Consider the following 21537-nt stretch of genomic DNA (forward strand, 5'->3'; position numbering starts at 1 on the left):
CGGGCGTTACGGGTAGCGAGCTACGGACAGTTAGCTACGATATAGCCTAGACCGCCGTAGTAGGTGTAGAGTCCGGCCTAGCGACGGCGAAGCTTCTCTTCGGGAGTAAGCTTACCGTTAACGAGGCCCTAGACTCTAGGGACGGCGGCACTAGCGCTAAGATCTATAGCGTTACCTATAGAGACGGGAGGGAGAGCCGTAGGAGCGGCGGCGCCTAGTAGAGTAGCGAAGTGGCTTACGGGACTACGAGGCTAACGACCTTAAGAACGGGAAGCGAGGAGAGAGGCGGTGTGTTTCATGTTAGAGTCGAGGCGCTAGTAGGTCTCGACGAGCTTACGGAAGCTTATAGTACTAACGTCCTTGTCCTCGAGGGCTCGAAGAAGCTCTACTAACAAACTACGGCGGAGAGTGCTCTTCTTAGTCTCTTCGTTATAGCCGGTGAACCCGATGTCGCGGTTGAAGGCCGCGAGGTACTCGGCGAAGCTCTTGTTCTTCTAGAGGAGGTTATAGATAGCGTTCTAGGCGGTAGCTCTACGGTCTGAATTACTAAAGGCAGCACGGAGGTCCTATATTAAGGTGAGGACGTCCGGGCAGCCGATAGTCTACGTGGCGTTGTCGATATAGTGTTGTACCTAAGCCGCGGCGTCTCCCCGAAGGAGGGAGAAGACGTACGTAACTTTGTCCTTCTCTTACGGAAAGTGGTCGGTATTAGCTAATAGCTTGATAGTAAGCTATGTCTTAAATGCCTCAAACTTGCTCTTATTACCGTCGAACTCGTCTAGGTCGTTGACCTTCTTAGAGAAGTGCTAGCGGCGGTTGTCGTCGGCGTGCGGGGCGAGGCTCTAGAAGGTGTTTATAATACCTTAAAGGTATGTTACTTAGTTATTTGCTTACTCGACCTACTAGGCGGTCTCGCGGAAAGAGGAGACGGTGCGGTTGATAAGAGCGTAGGCGGTGTCAGGGTTAGCGTTTGCCTAGGCACCGAAGGTAGCGGCGTTCGAGAAGGGGATGTCAGTCTACTTACTAAAGTGGAATAGAGTGTCTTAGTTGTCGAGGTTGACACCTCTATCGGTAGCGTAGTCACCTATAAGGATGACTCGAGTAGTTAACGGTTTGTTAGTCTTTCGTGATGTTAGGGCGAGAGCCTGGCCTATAAGATATAAGGGTAAGAGCGAGAATGTAGGTACAAAGTACAGATATAAAAGGGTATAGTATAATTGCTACATAAAACGAAAGACGAAGAAAGCAAGAGAGGCCTAGGGAAGGCCAGATATTTATACGCGACCCTCGCGAGTGCGTGTCCCCGCATCAATAGGGCTAACCCGTACGAAGCCGCGCTTAGTAGCTTTGCTCAAAACCTTATTCCAACCTGCCCTACGTTCCGAGTCTTCCACGTGCTTCTTCTAGGGTCCAGCGCAGTCGCGGGTACTCGCGGGAGTGCCGTGAGTCACATAGTCATAAGCCGAAGTGAATCTGTTAAGGTTTAGTAGAGGGGTGGATTTGGAGGGCTAGGTCCCGTAGTAAATATTACGGGGCATGTGATTCTTGGCGCTCACACACTAAGCTAGACTGTCACTTCTTGACGACTTCTGAGCACTCTGAGGCTCTTCTGTCCCTACCTTCTATACACTCTGTAGGGAGACCATGACATTAGGTATAATCCTCGAGCCGCGCTCGATACTAGAGAACTTTTTAATAAGATACTTCCTATCGAACGGGCCTTGCCCTACTAGTATTAGAGATTCCTAGTAAAGGGCCTTCCGCTTCTAATCTATATTACTATCTACTTTCGACTAAGGCCTCTCGTAAACGCTCGTATTAATAGGTCTTTTCTAGTTATCTTTTCGCTTATATATAGTAAATATATATACTCTTCTACCCGCTCCTGAAAAGGATAGGTAGGCGCTAGGTACGATAGGTAAGCCAAACTTATATACTATCTTCGGGCTAATAATATTGACTTTAGATCCCTCGTTAAGTAAGGCTCGAGTCTAACCTTTACTAGTCCTAAGCTCGGTAACTACCTAAGGGCTAGGTACTATTACAAAATCCTCTAGTATACTAGAGAGACCGATCTTTTCAATATTCTCGTATAACTCGGCGGTAGGGATAGTATCCTCACTATATAGATAGATAGATAATTCATTTACCCGTTATAGTGCCCTCCGGCCTATACGGGTTTATGTCTATATATGTTACTGTATAAGGTAGGAAACCTGTTCCTAGGTAAAAACCTCCTCTCCTTCTCTAATAGCTTCCTTGCCATGAGTTCTCAGTTTTCCTTCTATTAGGGTGCACTAGTGTCATGGTGGTTAGCCTCTGACTACCTTGTCTGTAACCCTAGAGTTGTCCCCCTCTTCCTGCTCTCCTCCTCCTTCTTTCTCTCCTCAATCCATCTCTCTGTTTCCCTAGTAAGAGAGAACTGCTCCAAAAATCCTTGGTGGATGATCCACCTTGTAATTCTCTAGAGGTCTCCCTTATTGCTGATCATGGCTTAGAAGTTTCTGTTCCTTGCCCTTGCCCTCTATTCACCTCTCCCTGTACTCCATTCTTTGCAAACTAGAAGTCTATGTTCGACATTCTGGGACAGGTAGCCGCATGGGCAACTCTTGTCTTTGATACCTAGGACTTTTCTCTGATGCAGGTATGCCCTGACTCCGATGTGTTCAGAGCGGATTTGTATTGCTATGCTTGCTTCTGACCTGGTCAGGTCTGAGTACAGTAGGTAGTTGTAGCTACCAAACTGTTGGAGTGCCTTTGGGGTTCCTAGCCTCTGTGGGGTTCTTGTCCATTCAGTCTTCTAGAGGAGTCCTGCCATCCTTTCAGCTAGAGACTGTTGCTTCTTCCCTTAGCTGGCTGCTGATCCTCTCCCTTAAGCCCTTCTGTCCTGTTCCTGCTGGGCTAGGTGCAGCTGTTCTGTTAGTTCTTTGAACTTCTGCAGGTCCTGCTGCTTCTGTGGGGCTGGATTGGGTCTTGCTTGTCTGTGCCTTCTTGTGCACTGGCTGCTGATTTTGTTGACTGCCTTCTAGATTACTAGCTAGGCTGGGTATGCAGACGTCTTTCCTGCATACTGGTATCTCAACCCTTGAAGGTAGAGCTTGGCTAGTGGGGAGCCAGACTCCATTTCGACCACCCTTGTTAGAGTTGACTTGTATGCTCTAAGCACCTTTTTCAGACAGGAGGCTTGGGCTCTGCTAATGGGATCTGCAATTCTCTTTGGGATCTTGTCTTGGGCTGACCAGATCTGGGCTCTATATAGCATGGCTAGCTTCACAATGGCCTTGTACATAACCTTTGCTTTCGCAAATGTGGCTCCCTATGTAGAGGCTATAAGCCTGTCAATTGATTGCCTGTTGTTGTCTGCTCTTGCCTGTGCTTTCTTGACCTGTGGTCCCCAGCTGAGCTTTGGATCCAGCCATATTCCTAGCACCCTTAATTCACTTGAGGGTTCTGTTGTGTGTCCCTGAATGGTGATTGGGGCTTGCATATTCTGTCTATTTCTGGCTCTACTGAAGTGGATGAGTTGATACTTCTCTGGGGCAAATCTGGCTCTATATTTCCTGGCCCATTCCTCACATTCCTTGTGTTTCTTCTGCAAGATTCTGCAGTTCTCTTCTGTGCTGTCTGACCAGGCTAGGATGTTTGTGTCTTCCACAAACCCTGAGGCTGATGTGTTTCTGGAGTTTAGCTTTGCTGGCAGGTCTGCCATAAAGAGGAGAAACAGGATTGGAGACATTGTTGATCCCTGTGGGATTCCTGTCTCTGTAGGCATGCTGTCAGATTTGTATCTGCCCAGTCTTAGTCTTGTGGTTCTACCTCTAAGGAAGGACTAGATGAACTGGACTGTCCAGTTGGGGATAGCCTTCTGTTTTAGGATGTGGATCAGCCTCTGGTGTGAAACATTGTCAAAGGCTCCTAATATGTCTAGTGAGAGGAGTGTGGCTGCTTTGTTGTTCCTAAAGTGCCATAGAGTCTTGATCTGCTCTGTAACAAGTTCCACAGCTGTTAGTATTGATCTTTGTTTCCTGCCTCCTATCTGTTCTTCAGGAAGGATTCCATGTTCTTCAGCTAGGTTTGTCAGCCTTTCTGCTATGATCTTTTCCAGCAGTCTGCCTAGTGTGTTGAGCAAGGCAATAGGTCTGTATGCCTTTAGCTTTGTGTAGTCCTCTTTCTGTGGTTCTCTCAAGACCACAGTCAGTGACTCCTTGAAGTGTTTAGGGCAGTGTCCTTGGGCCATGCACTGTGAAAAGATGTTTGACAGTGCAGGGGAGATCTGGTCCTTGTATGTCTTGATAAACAAGTTTGGAATCCCATCTGGTCCTGGGGCCTTGTTTCCTAAGAGTCTCTTAATGATGCTCTTGATCTCTCCCTCTCCCACTGTGCAGGATTGCTCTAGTGGTGTTGGATACACACTGCCCTCCAGATCCTGCAGGTCAGCTTCTACCTGTGTGCCAAAGAAATGTTTCCCCAATGCCTGTGCCTTTCCTGGGAGAGTGTGTTGGATTACTCCTTCCTAGTCTTCAATGTTTGGAAACTGGGGCAGCATGTTTCTGTCCTGTGTGGGTTGTCTTGCCCACTTTGCTAGTTTCCACATCTTCTCAGGATTCTGGGTAATGGATCCAACTGTTGACCTCCACTCCAGCATCTTGTCCCTCTTGATCTGGGCCTTCTTGTCTCTGGTTGCCTGGTTGTATCTGTCCTATGCTTCCTAGGAGTGACTCTGGGTAAGGGCTCTCCTGGCCTGCCTGGCTGCCTTGACCTTCTCTGAGCATTCCTTTGTCCAGAATGGCTTCTGGTACAGTGACTGTTTCTTTTCTCTAGTGTGGGCTGCTGCAGTTTCCTGCATTGTTCTAACCAGTTCTGCCACTGCTTGGTCTATGTCTAAGGCTGTTTCCAGTCTCCTAGTCTCTAGTCCAGCTAGCTTCTGTTCTAGGTCTTGTCTGATCTGTTCCTAGTTGGCTGCCTTCCAGGCCAGCTAAGGTTCTAGGTCTCCTTCCTGCTGTGTCTGTGTTTCAAACTCCACCTGAATTGGGAGGTGATCTGATGAGGACTCCAAGTCCTGGTTAACCCAGCATCTGGTGACCTTCTGCTGCAGGTCATGTGATGCAAAGCATAGGTCAATGGTGCTTGAGCTTGCTCTCTGTGACCAGGTAGTTAGGCCCTTTGGGGTAACTAGGTGCATGTTGTTGCTTTAGGTAGTGGAGAGGAGTCTGTTAGCTAGGAAGTGATGGGCAGGTGCAAAGTCTGATCCCTATGTAGGATAGTGCAAGTTGAAGTCTCCCAGCACGATGTGTTGGGAGTCACTCTACAAGATGTCTGGCAGCTGTTGTAGTGTGCCCAGCTGGGTGCTGCTTCTGGAGCTGGGGGGTGGGTTGTATACACTGTGGATGTGGATGCTGCCTTGGTTAGTGTTGAGTCTGACTGAGGTGATGTCTCCCCCTTCCTATTGGATTTGTTCCCAGCTGTCTGTTGCCATCTCTTTGCTGATGTACATGCATATTCTAGGGGTGCCTTGTTTGGCTAGGAGTGTGTGATACCTTAGGTCGTTAGCAGTAGATGGTCTGTTAGATTTGCTATTGATCCAAGGTTCCTAGACTATAATGACTAGGTGTTTCTTTGGGTCCAGTGCTTGGAGAAAGCTTCTCTGGACCTTGTGCTGGCTTTTGTTGACGTTGTACTGGATAGTGGTAAGATTAGGTGTCTCAATCATGACTCATCCATGCTGGTCTCCTGCTGGTCTTCTCGTGCTTCCTGCTGCTGGCTGCTATTTGGGATTGTGGTAAGGTTGAGCCTGCTTTGTGACGGGTCTCTTCCTGCAACCACAATTGATTTTGGTCTACCCATAGCAGGGTGGCCTTGGGCCTGTGTGGTCTCTTCTGTTCTGCCTCTTTTCAGAGGGTTGTAGACAGTCCTTAGGGGTTCTTGGGTGATTGTCCCTGTCTGGAATCTGATAGGGGTGTTGATCCTGGCTTCTCTTGCCCTCCTCTTTGCCTCAATCCTAGCTGTGCAGTCTTGGGACCAGGAAGGGTGTTTCTTTCCACAGCATGCACATCTGGCTTCACTCTTTGGGGCTGTGCAATTCTGTACTTTGTGGCTACCAGCACAGTGGGAACAAGTGTCCTTTTGGCTTGGGCATCTAGTAGAGATATGACCATACTGTTGGCACTTGAAACATTGCAGTAGTCTGTGGGTGCTTCTATGGATTTCTGTGTCCATTCTTTCGCATTCCTAGAAGATGCCCTTGTCAAGCACGGTGTTTGCCTGTTCTACAGTGCCTATTCAGAGCACTAGAGAAGACTCTCTCTTTGTGTCCTTTGTCTTTCTGTTGACCCATACTGCTTTTGTGATCTGTAGCCCTGGGCATACAGCCTGGTTCTGGTCCTGCAGCCTCTTAAGGTCTCCTTCAATGTCAAACTTTGTGGTCATCCTATAGGCAATAACCATATTTTGTTGGTGTGAGACCTTAGCCGTCTTGCCTAGTTTGACTGTCCACTCCTTCTGTGTCTCTAGCCTCTTCCTGTCTTGCTCCTATGCTGTGAACAGCTTAAGGACACCTCCCTTCTCTTTCCTGGCTCCAATGATGCCTTGTATCCCAATCTTCTGTATGATCTCCTTGCCTGATAGGCCCTCAATCTCTTTCTGCTCTTGCTGGTCGGAAATGTAGACCTTGATAGCTGTTTTCTGGGGGGGAGGGTTTTGGGATACAACTGCTGCCCAGGTTGGTTGGCTTAGTTTCTGGCCTTCCTATGTCCTCTTCTTTGCTGCTGCTGCTACTGTCCTGTTAATGATCTGTCCTGTTTGGCTCCTTAGTGCCTTTAGCCCTCTAAGGAGCTCCAAAATCATCCCCTTAAGTGCTCTTTCTAGGTGCTCGCCATCTCCTGCCATTACTATTGTTTCTGCCTTCCTGTAGACCTCCTTCCACTCGTTACTCTCCTGCTCCTAGTCGTTTCCTGCGATCGCTATCATCGTGTCTAGACTAACTCCGCCGAGTTATTTAGCGCTATATATAAGGCAGAGGTTCTTAGTCTCTAGGAGATAGTATAGGTACTAACGTGCTTTACTACCGCGCGGGCCACACCACCGAGCGGGCCACTTTTGCTAAGAACCGTACCACTTCTACAGATACAGCTATACAACAACTATTATAGCGTGTATTGTCTTCAAACGAGGCCAAACTGACCTTAGCTGTCTAGGCCACGAAACGCGACGCGATAATCACGAATCGACTTACTATAAAGGTATACGACGCGTCTCGAACTACACTAGGGTATTGATTGAATAGACGACCTCCTCGGGGTGACTACGAGCCTAATTCGAAGAAGCTTATAGAGCTAGAAGAGAGGGTAATACTTGAGTACATACTCGAGCTAGATCTTAGAGGTTTCCCGCTATTAAAGGCTAGTGTACGAGTAATGGCCGATTCATTACTATAAGAGAAGGGTCTTAAGCCCGCTAGTCTCAATTAGACAGACAGGTTTATTAGGCGGTATCGTGAGCTAAAGGTTCGTACAATACGTAGATACGATCGTTAGCGAGCCCTAATAGAAGATCTAGACGTTATCGAGAAGTAGTTCTTACTTATACGTAATATAAAGGAGAAGTATAGCATCCTTAACTAGGGCACCTACGACTTCGACGAGATAGGGTTTATAATAGGTGTTATTACGTCCTAGAGCGTCGTTACGGGTTTAGAAAGGCGTAGTAGAAAGAGGAAGGTCGTTTAATAGGGTAATAGAGAGGGAGTAGAGAGATAGCGTATTAGATAGCTCTTATACGAAGCGAGATTAGTAAGCTACGCAAGTCTAACGAGGCCCTTATATAGCGGAAAGCACGAAAGCGCAAGTACATTCAGTCTAGAGGGTCTCTAACCTTCGATAAAGCGTCGCAATTAATACCTCTAGAGGATACTAGGAGGTAGGAAGTGAGTAGAGAGTCGCTAGATAGTGTTCGGCTAGTACTAAGGCTACGACGCTATAAGCGATATAACGAGTCGGGGCATAACGTACGTACCTATTAAGTAGACTCGCTAGATAGCGAAGAATCTGAAGAGGAATTGTCCTCCTAGTAACGATTCTATAGGATGTCGTCGTATTAAGATACCGTTGTAATTAAAGTAGAAGTAGTATAGTTCTTAGTAAAAGTGGCCCGCTCGGTAGTATAGCCCGCTCGGTAGTAAAGTACGTTAATCTATAAGCTTAAGGTATGTCTTAGTTAGCTTAGTTAGATACTACGATAGTATAGATAAGGAAAAGGCGATATTAGGCCGCGTATATATAGCGGCGAAGTTAAGGAATCCTATACGTTATTAGTACGTAAGGATAGTAATAGAGGTAGGTTAATAACCCTCTAGAACGGTCTAACTAAGGTATTAATCTACTAGTACTATCGTTTTGCGTATATTAGTAGATATACTAAACATAACGGCTAGCTTCTTAATATAGTCTTCTTAAGAGAGCTATAGTAAGCGCTTGTTTTAATCGCGCGTAACCTTGATTCCTATGAACTAGAAGAGATTACTAAGCTCGTATATCTCGTACTTAGTAAGTAGCCGCTACTTAATATTAGTAGTATAGGCGTTATACTTACGGTAGTAGAGTATAACTAGGTTATTAATATAAAAGAAGAATATAACCTTATTGTTATAGTAGATATATTTAAAGTCTAATAGGAGTACTAGTCTAAGAGAGGCTAGCGTCTTAGTAAGGGGGTTATACTATAATAAAGGGAACTCCTTTAGACCGTAAAGGGCCTTAACTAGCTTAAGAGCGTGTCTATAAGATAGTCTATCGATTATAGGAGGTGGTTATAGATATATAGTATATAGTAGGTCCTAGGGACTACGGACCTCCTACTTAGGCAAGTCGGCACAGTACCTAGTATAGAAGGTCATCGCTAGTGTAGTCGTAAGGGCCCGCGAATTAGTACTAGCGTATAGGGGCATTCGACCCGGAAACGAGCCGAACTACCGGGTAAGGGACGAACAGCTAGCAATATAATAGGAAGGTAAGAAATCGTTTATAGAGCAACTATAGAAAGAGAGGTAGAACAACTAGGTTATAGGGCATAGTGGACGCCCTTAGCTAGCGGGACAACCTAAGGAATAGTCAGCTACAAAATCCGCGGTCAAGCACCCCCCGAAGCTTATCTACTACCGCCTTACGAGGGCATAGAGTAGTATAGTAACCTAACTACGAAGCGAACACATCGGCCTCTAGGGGTACCTATTATAGAGGAAGGTTCTAGGATACACGAATACTAGCTACCCCTACGGCTATCGCTCCTAGAAAGTACGGCACGTACTCCTCGTCTGTCCGAGGTGGTCGCTAGGAAGGGGGGAGTAGATAGTAAAGGCGAGGAACCGGACGATTAGGGTACTTCTTAACAACGCTAAGGACCTACGGCGCATTACGAACTAGATACTAGAGAAGGGCTAGCTAGAATAGTACCGCCTAGTAGGAGTAGTATAGGAAGAGAGGACACGACGTAGCGCGACGAGACCGGCTAGGAGCGGGGGCTAACGGGGTAGTGACATAGACTACGTACGTTCAGAGGGAAAGCTAAACTAGATAAGGAGTAGTCGGGGGCGGGAAGGGTTTTCACCTATTCGGGTTTCCCTTTGTATATAACAATAGATATATACCTATATAGGCCGGATAGGGTCCTAGAACAGGGGAATAACAAATCTATCTATCTATTAGTTATACTTAGCGACTTAAAAGCCTCTAGTCTCTTTGAGATTCCTTATAGTTTTGACCCTTCTTTCGGCGGAAGAAGCTCGTAACCCGATTCTATAGCCCGTCTCGTAACTACCGGGGTAGTATCCTTTAGGGCTCTAGCTATCGAGTTGTCTTCGGGGAGCTTCTTTATCCGGAGGCTATACTTAAGGACCTGCCTTTCTAGCCGAATACGGGGGGTTTATAGGTCCGCTTCTCTTTCGTACGGTTCAGTAGGAGTAGTTCGAAATACTCCTAGGACTTTCCTAATTCCCTCCCCGTAAATCGCTTCTAGAGGGGTAATAGATCGTCTAAATTTCTACTAAACCGGCGCTCCGTAGTCCGCTACGGTCGTAACGTATACTAGGTAGAGAGTCCGGAGAGAACGAGTACTTAAACCGTTCCCTATATTTGCTAGTCGGTTTACCCTATAGAAGGAGGCGAGTACCTTTATCGAACGGATTTAAATATATTCCCTAAAGGTAAGATAGGTATTAAACCAAATCCCTAGCTATCTTACGGCTTTAGTCGCGGGTTTAATTACTTCTCTGCTCGGTAGGGTAGTAGAACTATCGTATCCTTTACCTTTCGCGAACTGTAGTAGCTCGGTTTTAGCTAGGTCAAATTCTATCGCTTATTCGGCCCCTCTCTTCGTTAGAAGTCTTACTTCTCTCTCGAGGGTCTTCGCGTTCTTATTTAGGCTTGTCGAGGTAACTAAAAGCCTAATATTATCGATATAAGATAAGGGAGTTACGGCCTTAATATCCGTAAAGAGATCCCTTATATAGATTAGGAATAGAATCGGCGAAATTAGGCTACCTTACGGTACGCCGGTTTCGACTTCGGTAGTGCTCTCTATTTGTCCGTCGAAGGAAAGTTATATCCTCCTTTTTCTAAGAAGGACTTAGTCTATTAGATAACCGAGTAAGGTAGTCGTAGCTTAATTAACGTTCTAAGGAGACGATTCTTCGCTACGTAGTTAAAGGCTCCTTTAACGTCTAGAAAGGCTACGCTTAGCTTCCTCCCTTTCGTTCGGTTCCTTTCGACGAAGTCGGTAAGTAAGAGAGCTATATCTATAGCTAAACGCTTTATTCTAACGCCTATTTACGAGTCGTAGAGTAGCGGGCCGGTATCGGCTAGAATCCCTAGTCTCTTCGCTAGAATCCTTTTACTTACTTTCCCTAGATAGTTAAGGAGGGCGAATATCCTATATACCTTAGGGATAGAGTAGTCGGGCTTTTCCGGTTTTACTAGAGTAAATCTAATTGCTACTCGCTAACCTTTAGGGTAGTATCCGTTGTTTAATAGCGAGCCGTATACCTTAAGGAAGGTGTCCGGAATAGCTTAAAATACGCGTTGAATTATAGCTTATATTATTCCGTCCGGACCCGGGGTTTTACCCTTTACTTTTAAGGAACTATAAGCCGCTTGAAGTTAGTCTAGTTATATTAGGTCCTATTTCTATTCCCCTATAGGATAGTTATCCTAGGTAGATTCTAGAGGGTTGTCCGAGGGCGGGGAAGGGAATAGCGCTCCCCGTAGGACTTTATATTTACCCTTAAAGGTATCCTATTCCTTTATAGTTAGGACTAGACTACTCCCTCCTAACTTCGTATAGGAGAAGGCTTTATAGACCGATTTAAGGTCGGTTTTCTCGAGAAATTTATTCTAGTAGTTACGTTTAGCTACCTTAATAGCTTAGAAGTAGGTATTCCTATTATAGTTCACCTCGTAAGACTATACTTAGTATTACGTAACCTAGTACGCTAGCGCGCCCGGACCCTAGACCCTGACCTTGACGTTTGCTTTATCGTAGCTTCGCGACTTTCTTTTCTTCTCTTCTTTATAGAACTTATTCGATTCTAAGGTATTAATACGTTTACGCCCTATCTTATACCTTGTCCGTATTACCGGTCTCTAGAGTACGCCAATTGATCTCGGTATTTAAGGACGACCCTTTCGTAAAAGTTAGGTCTAAAACACCTAGATTATTTAGGTATACTTAGTAGAAGGTCCCTATATTCGGAGTATTCCTTAGAGAGAAGTTATTCGCTTTAATCTAATTAATAAAGGATTTTGCCCTAGGGCTATTATCCTTTTCGTAAGGGTCCTATAACGGGTGTCTTATATTAAAATCGCCGAGTAGTACCGTATTTAAGGCTAGCGTAAAAGGGTATAGAGCTCCTTCGTTTGTCTAAGTATTCTCGCTATCCTTCCCGTTATAGATATTAAGAATTTAGATCGAGTTACCCTTCTTATCTTTCGCGGAGATCGCTTGAAATTAGGGTCCTTGTTTTGAACCGGAGTTATCTCGACTCAGGTTTGTCTACTAATAAAGTAGAGGGTACGATTCCTCTTCTTACTAGTCGGAAGTAGAGTAGTAGAGGCCGGGTAAGCTATAGTTCTTCGTAGACTATTTTCTTCGTCTATTAGGAGCTACGGCTCTTAATAGTCATCTATTCGGTAGTAGACTATCCTTTCGAAGGTTGAGAAAGGTCACGTATTGTCCGGGTATTGTTTAGTAGCGGTGTCGTATTTTAGGTACGAACGGTACGGTTGCCCCCGGAGACGATACTTACGAAAGTTAGGTTTTAGCTGTTTTAGCTATTTTAGCCATTTGTCCCTCGGGTCCCCTTAGGCGCTTCCTAGCGGTTCCCGCTATCGATTAGCTTAGTAAGCTTCGCGACTGACCCCTCTAGGACAGATACTTACTTTTCGATCTTTGCTATTACTATCGGGAGAGCCTTATGTTCTCGGAAAGTCCTAAATAGCCTTCCTAGTTCGAGGATCCGGTCTTATCTCTTTCGGTCGCCTCTAGCTAAAGAGGCAGCTTCAATAACGAGTTAATAAGCCTCGTTTAGCTTCGATTCGGCTTCTAAAGCGCTCGATTAGGCGGTTCTACCTACTTCGAATCGCTTTAGAGGCGAGATGTCTATAGTAATTCCTACGAAAGGGTTCGACCTCTTATCGCCTACGACCGGTATAATCTTCCTTTGTTCTACTCCTCTAGCTTTATTCGTAGTAAGAACTAAGCCCGTAGACCGTTAGGTTAGCGTAGCCTGGCCGCCGAGTTCGTCCCTATCCTCTAAGCGAGGAAGGGTAGAATCGACGTCTATTTTACCTTATTTTAGTAGTAGTTTAGTTTAAAAAGGGACTCGTAATAGCCTTACGCTAAGAGGGCTATCTAATGACTCTATTTCTAATCGCGTTCAGGTCCTAGCCTACTAGCGACACTAGGGCACTCTTCTAACTACTAAGTCGTAGAAGGTATACTTTAGAGGAGAGTAGCTCTTAACTCTTAAGTATTCGGGCCTATAGTAACGTATACCTATCTCGTAGGGTAGGGGGCTACTCTTAGGTATCGGAGAGTATTCTAGAGAGTACTATTCTAGAAGAAGGAAGTAGCCTTAAGCCTAAGCCCTTAGTTTTATAACTAATGCTCTACTTCTTCTTTTAGGTATAAGGCCTAATTAGGAAGTGACTAGGCCTATTTTATACGCCTAAGTCACGCTATAATAGATCTAATCTCATTTCTACTATACAAGTACTAGTTCTAAAGTTATCGCCGCCGGAAGGTAGTAATTACTAAGCGCCTAACGCTAAATCCTAGCGCCTAACGCTAAAATCTTAGCGTCTAACGCTAAAATACGCGAACGTAAATAACTCGGCGGTTTCTATACCGATTACGACAATAAATAGCTCATTTTGTAGCCCGCTTTCTAAGCAACACGATACGATACTAATCCGGGACCCGGAGCGTAAAATAGAGTAAAAATTGCCGCTTTCTCGACTCTAGAGCTACGCTCTAAGCTACTCCGGCTATTTTCTTTGGGTTTTTTTAGGGTTTACGGCGTAAAAGGAGTACGGACAATCGCCGGGGTCCGTAAGGCGGGAAGGCCTTAGTAATATCGCGAAGAAGGAACTTTAGGTACTCTTAGAGGTTTTTATTGCCGGAAGGCTTTCTCTCTACTAACGAAAAGAAAACGGTAGGGTAACCTACCCGTATTATATAGATAGATAGATTATTCATTTGCCTGTTTTAGTGCCTCTTGGCCTATATAGGTCTCCTAGTACTTCCTAGGTCTATATATATTCTAATTCACAACGGATTTTTTGCCGCGTACCTATAGCGGACGAGGACTATTTATTTAATAGCCCTTATTAAGGCGAGCAATCTACTTAAGCAGTAGCGACCCGCCTACGCTAGCGGCGGCGCAATCGTAGTACAAAGAACCCTAAAACTAAGGTTCCGTTCCCCTAAAGGTAGACCCTAGAGTTACGGAGTTGCGGAGGACAACTACCTAATTAGGAAGCGCGACCCCGAATAGTAGCGAAGGATAGTAACTAACGAGAGCTATAGCCTTACAAACACTCTATACTAAGAGTCAAACCGGGGAACAGACTAAGGAAAAACCTAGGACATAAGCTAAGGCCTACTATATAGAAAGTAGAGGCTAACGACAAACAATATAGCGTAGACGACCCTATATACGGAGGCGGAAGACTTGCTAGGGGATGGCGAACACCTAGCCCGGACATATAAGAACACTATAGCATAGCTACTAGGAGCGCTAAAAGCGCTATTATACTAAATCCCGAAAACAATCCAATAAGTAACACAGAAAGTAGCCCAGAGACTAACTATATAGGCAATAGTAGTAGTAGGTAAGAATCAACCCCCTCCGAAGGTAAGCAAGGCGGTACGCCTATACATTACTAATCCGGCGGAAAAACAAGAAATCGTAGCCCTAATAAGCAAGGAGATTGTCGACAGAATCGGCCAAAAGGAGGTAGTTAGAGCGAGGGTAGAGGCAATAGGCGTAGTGAGACTCTTTACCGTATAAGAGTCTAATAGACGAAAGCTAGAGACCTATAAGGAGTGGACTACTAAAGTCGCGAAGTCGGTACGAGTCTCCTACTAACAGTATACCGTTATCGCCTACGGGGTCCCTAGGACATTTAAGGTCGAAGACCTTCCCTACCTCTAAGTATAGAACTAGAACACCTCCCTAGGAGTACGACTAACGAAGGCGGCATAGCTATATAAGATAGTAGACCGAGAAAAGACACACTTATCGCTTATTATCTAGGTAGAGACAGCGGAACAAGCTAACTAGATACTAGACAATGGGCTATTCTAGAACTACGAGAGAATAGACACGGAGATCTATTAGAGTAGCTATAGGGTACTACAATGCTTCTAATACTAACAGTACGGTCATATAGCTCCAAAATACGTAGAGAAGACCCTAAGGTGTCCTTACTACGCAGGCCTATACTAGGGAAGGGAATGCCTAAAAAGGAGAGCAGGTGTATATACTACGGTAGAAGACACCTAGCGTATTCAAGCTAATGCCTAACTAGAATAGTAGTATAAGAACGAGCGAGACAAGCAAGGATTTCTATACTAGCTAGGTACCCCTAACGGCAGTAGGAGGGACCTACCGTATATAAGGGCTTCGAACCGAGCAAAAGGAAGGGGGTAGAAGAGACGAACAAGGGAACCTAACCGTAAACGTATCTACCTCCCGGTAGGCCTCGACACCTTAACCGGGCCGCTAACGAACTAGGCCAAATGCGAATCTTTAGGGCGCCCTAGCGGCCCTAGGGCTAGCCGGATAGCGAGATATAGGCTTAGGAGACATAGTAGGTTAGTACGGAAATGGACCTTACGGATAACGAATAATACTATACGACGACATTACTATCGTACAGTACAACGTAAACAAAAGTAGGGACAAGGTCTAGCGCCACTTTCTATAAGAGCTAGACCCGCTACGGTACTACGTTATCGCGGTATAGGAACTATAGGTCAACCCCTACGAAGGACTCCTAGCCACTTGTAATGACCGGAGATACTATACCGTAATCGCGGGCTAACGAGGCGTCATCCCGAGGACATATATATACGTAAGCAAGACTATAGACCTTGAGTCGTAGAAGGTTATACTACCGTAGTAGGGCAACCTAGGAGACATAACATCAATCTAGATCGACACGACATAAGGCCCTATCTAGATCTATAACGTTTATAACCCGCTACCGCGGGGTCGGACGAGTAGGGAACTAGGAACCCTCGCCTACCTAGAGCGGACCCTAAGCTAAGACATAAAGTAAGTACTCCTCGGCGACTTTAACCTCTACTACCTACGGTAGGGACTCGAATTCACTCCCCCGCACGCGTTTCTAGGGGAAAAGCTACTAGATATAACCGTACGCTACGGAATGGCCTTAGCAACACTAAAGGGAACAGAGACGTAGAAGGCCCGTTTAAGTATAAGCACGATCGACCTATACTTTCTATTACGAGAACTTAAAGAGAGACTAGTCTAATGCCGACCGAACTACGCGCTAGAAGCCTCCTTAGACTATATCCCTATCTAAACGACGCTAGGGGTGAAGGCGATAGAGGAGCTAGCAAGCGAACCACGCCGTAACTAGAAGAAGGCACGCTAGGACGATATAAGAGGCTTCCTAATAGCGAATCTACTATAGTATAGAGAACTCGAGACGACAGCTTAGCTAGATCAAGTAGCGGAACAGATTACCTCGGTTATATAGTAAGTAGCGGAACAATATACGCCGTTACTCCGGCCCTTAACGTAGTAGAAGGCCTTCTAGACCCCTAAATGCTCTACGAAGGTAAGGGAGGCTAGAAGGGCAAGGCGACAGTAGACGAAGGAGTATACCTAAGAGACGTAGGAGCAATACTATCGCGCGATATAAGAGAAGAAGGCACAGATAAGACGCGACAAGCTATAGGACTAGAGAGCGACGATCGGGCTCGTTATAGAAAACCCGGAATAGATATAGAGACTTACTAAATAGGCACGACTACCTAAAGAGTAGCAAACCCCTCACTTCCCCCTAATCGTAGACCGCGAAGGGATTGCCTAGGCTACGCCCCGGGGCAAGGCAAAAGTATTAGCCGACCATTTCTTTTCGACGTAAGTAGAGGCAGACCTTACGGATATCGACCCGAGTATATACCCGGAACCCCTAGATATAGATTAGGCGGTTAGCTCTAATATAGTAACAGGAGTTATAAGTAAGCTAAAAGGACGGAAAGCCCTAGGCCTAGACAGGATACTAAACATACTGCTAAAAGAGTATAGAGAAGAGATCGCGCCGAGCCTAGCAAACCTGTTTACCGCGTGCCTACGGCTAGGGTATCACCCGAAGCCGTATAGAGAGTCTATGACAGTAGTGCTACGTAAGCTATAGAAGGAGGACTATACTTAGCCTAAGTCGTATAGACCAATCGCACTTCTAAACACGATAGGGAAGGTCCTAGAAAAGATAGTAGCCTAGAGACTTACGTAGCTAGCCGAGGACAACTACGTACTTCTAGTAACATAGATAGGGGGAAGAAGCTAGCGATCGACACTAATAGCAATAGAGCTAATTACGGAGCAAATTCAGACCCTCTAGCACTACGGCAGGAACCGAGCGGCGTCCTTACTATCCCTCGACATCGTAGGAGCCTTCGACAACGTCTCACACTAAAGGCTAATACATATCCTATAGCAGAAAGGCATCCCCTAGTAGGTAACGACGTTCGTCTACTCCTTTCTCTAGGAACGGACGACATACCTAGTCCTAGGAAGGTACACGTCCGACCCGGTAAAGGCAGAGACTGGAATACCTTAGGGATCTACTCTCTCCCCTATCCTGTTTCTGATATTTATGTCTGATCTAATCCCCCTACTCACCTCTCCGTAAACCTTAGTATCGGGGTTCGTGGACGACATAAACATCCTAGCCTAGTTAGACTCGACAGAAGAGAACTGTCGCCTCCTCGAAGATAGGCACAAGAAATGCGAGGAGTGGGCAAAGAAGCATAGTGCCTAGTTCGCCCCTAAAAAGTACCAACTTATACACTTTAGTAAAGCGAGAACACACTATAACATAAAGGCGGCGGTAAGAATCCAAGGCTACGAGACAAAGCTATTAGCGGAGCTACGAGTACTAGGGATCTAGCTCGACCCGAAGCTAAGCTAGAATGTACAGGTTAAGAAAGCCTAGAGTCGAGTACAAGTTAACGAAGCCTCGATAAAGAGACTTACGGTATCTATATAGGGAGCAACATTCGATAAGGCAAGAGTAATGTATAAGGCGATCGTCAGACTAGCTATGCTATACGGGGCACAGATTTGGGGAACAGGAGGCGTAGGCAAGCCGATCCCGAAACGGATAGAGCAACCCCTAAATAGGACACAGGTAGGCAACCTACGTAGGGTACTAGGCGCATATAAGACAACGTCAACAAGCACGGTAGAAATGGAGACAGTAGCACCACCAATCGGCCAGTATATCCGGGGAATAAGAATTCAATACGCGGCAAGGACGACAGGTTACCTAGTACAAACTACGATCTAGGAGGCAAAGAATAAGATAGAAAGCCACTACCGGAGAGGGGCCGGACATAGGACAAGCCAAAAAGAGGATGACCTTACTACCTTTGCGGCTATATAGACAAGCACCGAATGGCTAGCACGAAAAGAGGAGGAGCGTAGGACTCGCTAGGCCGGCGGGAGCAAGGCTAAGACCCAAAGCCTAGCGGAATAGATAGCGAGCTGCCTATAGGAGCAGGACTGGAAAAAGAAGCCCCCTAAGACAACAGGCCCGATAGCGCTCCGAGCCTTCCAGAGACACAATTACCAGCTATATAGGGACCTGACAAGGGCCGAGGCAAGCATAGCGATCCAAATCAGGTCCGAACACATTGGGTTAAGGGCCTACCTGTTTAGAAGACGCGTACCAGACATCTATAGCCCAGCCTGCCAGTGTAGCTACCCATCGCAAAACCCAGAACATATACTACTACGATGCCCGCAGTGGGCGAGAGGCAGGGGAAATTGGAGGCACCAAGCGGGAAGGAGAGACTACAAGTCAATCATTAGGGACAAAGGCAACATTCGCCGAATCTCTCGGTAGATACTACAGTAGGGATACCTCTAGCAGTTTAGCCTCGCTAGCGAGACGGAGGAGTGGATAGACAAGAGGCGGAAGCTAGGGGGTGGCAGATAGGGTAGTCATCAGGGCAGGCCCATGACACTAGCGTACCCCTAACAAGGGAAAATTAAGACAACAACTAGGAGGAAAAGACAGGCGGGAAGGAGGAGGGGTTTTCACCAACACGGTTTCCCCTCTATATATACGAAAACAAGATAGCATAGCTGCATAGGCCAAAGGGCACTACAACAGCTTAATGAAATATCTATCTATATAGGTCTCTCGCTATAGAGTATATTTATATAGGTAGGAAACCCGAGTAACGGGTGAAAACCTCCTCTCCCTCTCCTTGGATTTGTCCTTCTCTTGTTCTTCCCGTTTTCCTCCCTTTAGGGTGCGCTAGTGTCATGGTTGTCACCCTATGACTACCTTGCCCGCGGCCCTAGTTCTGTCCTCCTCTTCATTCCCTATTCCTCTATCCTCCTCCTTATCTCCTCCTCCTTTCTCTCTTCCTCCCTCTTCTCAATCCATCTCTCTGTTTCCACTGCAAGAGAGAACTGTTCAAGGTAGTTCTCCGACAGGATCCACCGTGTTACCCTTTGTATGTCTCGTTTGTTCTTGATAATGGCTTAGTACTGCCTATCTCTTGCCTTTGCTCTCTATAGACTCCTCCCTCTGACCCACTCCTTGCAGACTAGGACCATGTGCTCCGGGCTCTGGGACAGTTAGCCATATAGGCAACTCTTGGATTCATGTCCTGGGACTCTTTTTTGATGCAAGTATGCCCTAAGCCCAATGTGCTCAGAACGGATCTGGATGGCTATACTTGCTTCTGCCCTCTTCAGGTCCTTGTAGATGTGGTAGTTGTACCTTCTCAATGTTCTTGCTGCTAGTGGGGCCCCTAGTCTTACGTGCTGTTGGCTCCAGTTTTTTTCCCAGAGGTATCCTGCAATTTGCTCAGCTTGGCTTTGTTTCTTCTTGTCTTTGTCTCTTGAGCTGGCTTGGCCTCTGTGGGCCTCCCCTTGTTCAAGGGCTGCCGTGATCTCTTGAAATGTTGCAAGGTCTCTTTCCTTTCGTGGGATCATGTGTGGCCTGTTGGGTCTCCTCTTCCTTGTACATTGGGTTCTGATCTTCAGTGTGGCTGCTTGGATGGCTCCCTGTACTTGGTATGCAGATGTCCTGCCTGCATATTGGCTCCTTAGGCCTTGGAGGTATTCTTTGATAGGAGCAGTTCCTGACTCCATTTCCAATGTCTTGTAGGGAGTTGACTTGTAGGCCCTAAGTACTCTCTTCAGGCAGGCTGCTTGGGCTCTGTTAAGGGGTTCCTCAATCCTCTTTAGGGTGTGCTTTGCTGCTGCCCAGACTGCTGCTCTATACATCATTGCAGGTTTGACAATAGCCTTGTACATGATCCTTGCCTTAGAGCAGGTTGCGCCCTATATAGAGGCTGTAAGCCTTTCTATAGACTGTCTGTTTGTGTCTGCTCTTGCCTGAGCCTTCTTCACCTGTGGACCCCAGCTAAGCTTTGGGTCCAGCCATATCCCTAGGACCCTGAGTTCCTGTATAGGGTGAGTTTCAAAGCCCTGGATCTATACTGTTGCCTGCAAATTGTGTTTTGTCTTTGCCCTGCTGAAGTGGATAAGCTGGTACTTGTCTAGTGCAAATTTTGCCCCGTGTTCCCTTACCCATTTCTCGCACTGTTGATGTCTTTCCTCGAGGAGGTTGTAGTTGTGTTCTGTGGAGTCTGACTATGCTAGGATGTTTGTGTCATCTACAAATCCTGATGCTGTAGTGTTTGTTGTCTCCAGGGGTGGCATTAGGTCTCCCACAAAGAGGGGGAAGAGGATTGGTGAGAGTGTGGATCCTTGTGGGATCCCTGTGCGTGCTATTGGTGTCTGTGGGGCCTTGTAGGTTCTAAGGAGAATTTGGGTTGTTCTGTTTTGGAGGAATGATTGCACAAATGTGACGATCTATGTGGGAATAGCCTTCTGTTTTAGGATGTGGATGAGCCTAGTGTAGGAGACATTGTCGAAGGCTCCTGATATGTCAAGTGAGAGCAGTGATGCTACTCTATTGTTGCTATAGTGCCAGATGTGTCTTATCTGTTCTGTAATTAGCTCCACTGCTGTAAGGGTGGATCTCTTTCTCCTGCCCCCCATCTGTGTTGCTGGGAGGAGGTTATGTTCCTCCACAATCTCTGTAAGCCTCTGAGCAATGATCTTTTCAAGGAGCTTTCCTATTGTGTTCAGCAATACAATTGGCCTATATGACTTTAGTTTGGTGTAGTCCTCTTTCTAGGGTTTCCTTAGGACACATGTGAGGGATTGTTTGAAGATCCCTAGGCAATAGCCTTGTGCTATACATTAGGTAAAGATTGGTGCTAGTACTGGGGTGATAAGGTCTCTACATGCCTTTAGGTAGCAGTTGGGGATCTTGTCCGGGCCTGGGGCCTTGTTTCCCTTGAGTTTCTTAATGACTCCCTCAATCTCCTTAGCATCTACATGCCAGCTAGCCTCTCTTAGTTGTGGGGTGTGAGCTCCTAGGATGTTGCTGAGGTCTGCCTCCACCTAGGTCCTAAAGAAATGGCTTGCAAATGCCTCTGCCTTCCCCTTAAGAGTGGTTTGCACCTGTCCTCTCTGGTCTTGTATTGGGGGAAACTGGGGTAGGGAGTTCTTCTCATCTTCGGGCTTCCTTGCCCACTTAGCTAGCCTCCAGATTTGTTCTGGATGTTCTGTGATCATCCCAACAGTGGACCTCTATTCTTGCTGTTTGTCCCTCCTAATCTGTGCTTTCTTGGCTTGGCAGGCATTGTTATAGGTCTCCCAATTGGCCTGGGTACGTTGTTGCTCCCATCTTCTCCTTGCCCTTC

The 21537-nt window shown here is 46.3% G+C and overlaps 1 protein-coding gene across 1 annotated transcript; it reads left to right on the forward strand.

Annotated features, from left to right (window-relative positions):
* Positions 1–12641: 12641 nt before the first annotated feature.
* On the forward strand, positions 12642–12970 carry CLAFUR5_20215 (uncharacterized protein; the record flags this gene model as incomplete). Its single annotated transcript, XM_059463052.1, has 2 exons — positions 12642–12693; positions 12927–12970. 2 exons carry the CDS (start codon positions 12642–12644, stop codon positions 12968–12970), a joined length of 96 nt encoding a protein of 31 aa, XP_059319017.1.
* Between the last annotated feature and the right edge of the window lie 8567 nt (positions 12971–21537).

The sequence above is a fragment of the Fulvia fulva genome, chromosome 5, assembly GCF_020509005.1.
Source record: "Fulvia fulva chromosome 5, complete sequence".
Classification (NCBI taxonomy): Eukaryota; Fungi; Ascomycota; class Dothideomycetes; order Mycosphaerellales; family Mycosphaerellaceae; genus Fulvia; species Fulvia fulva.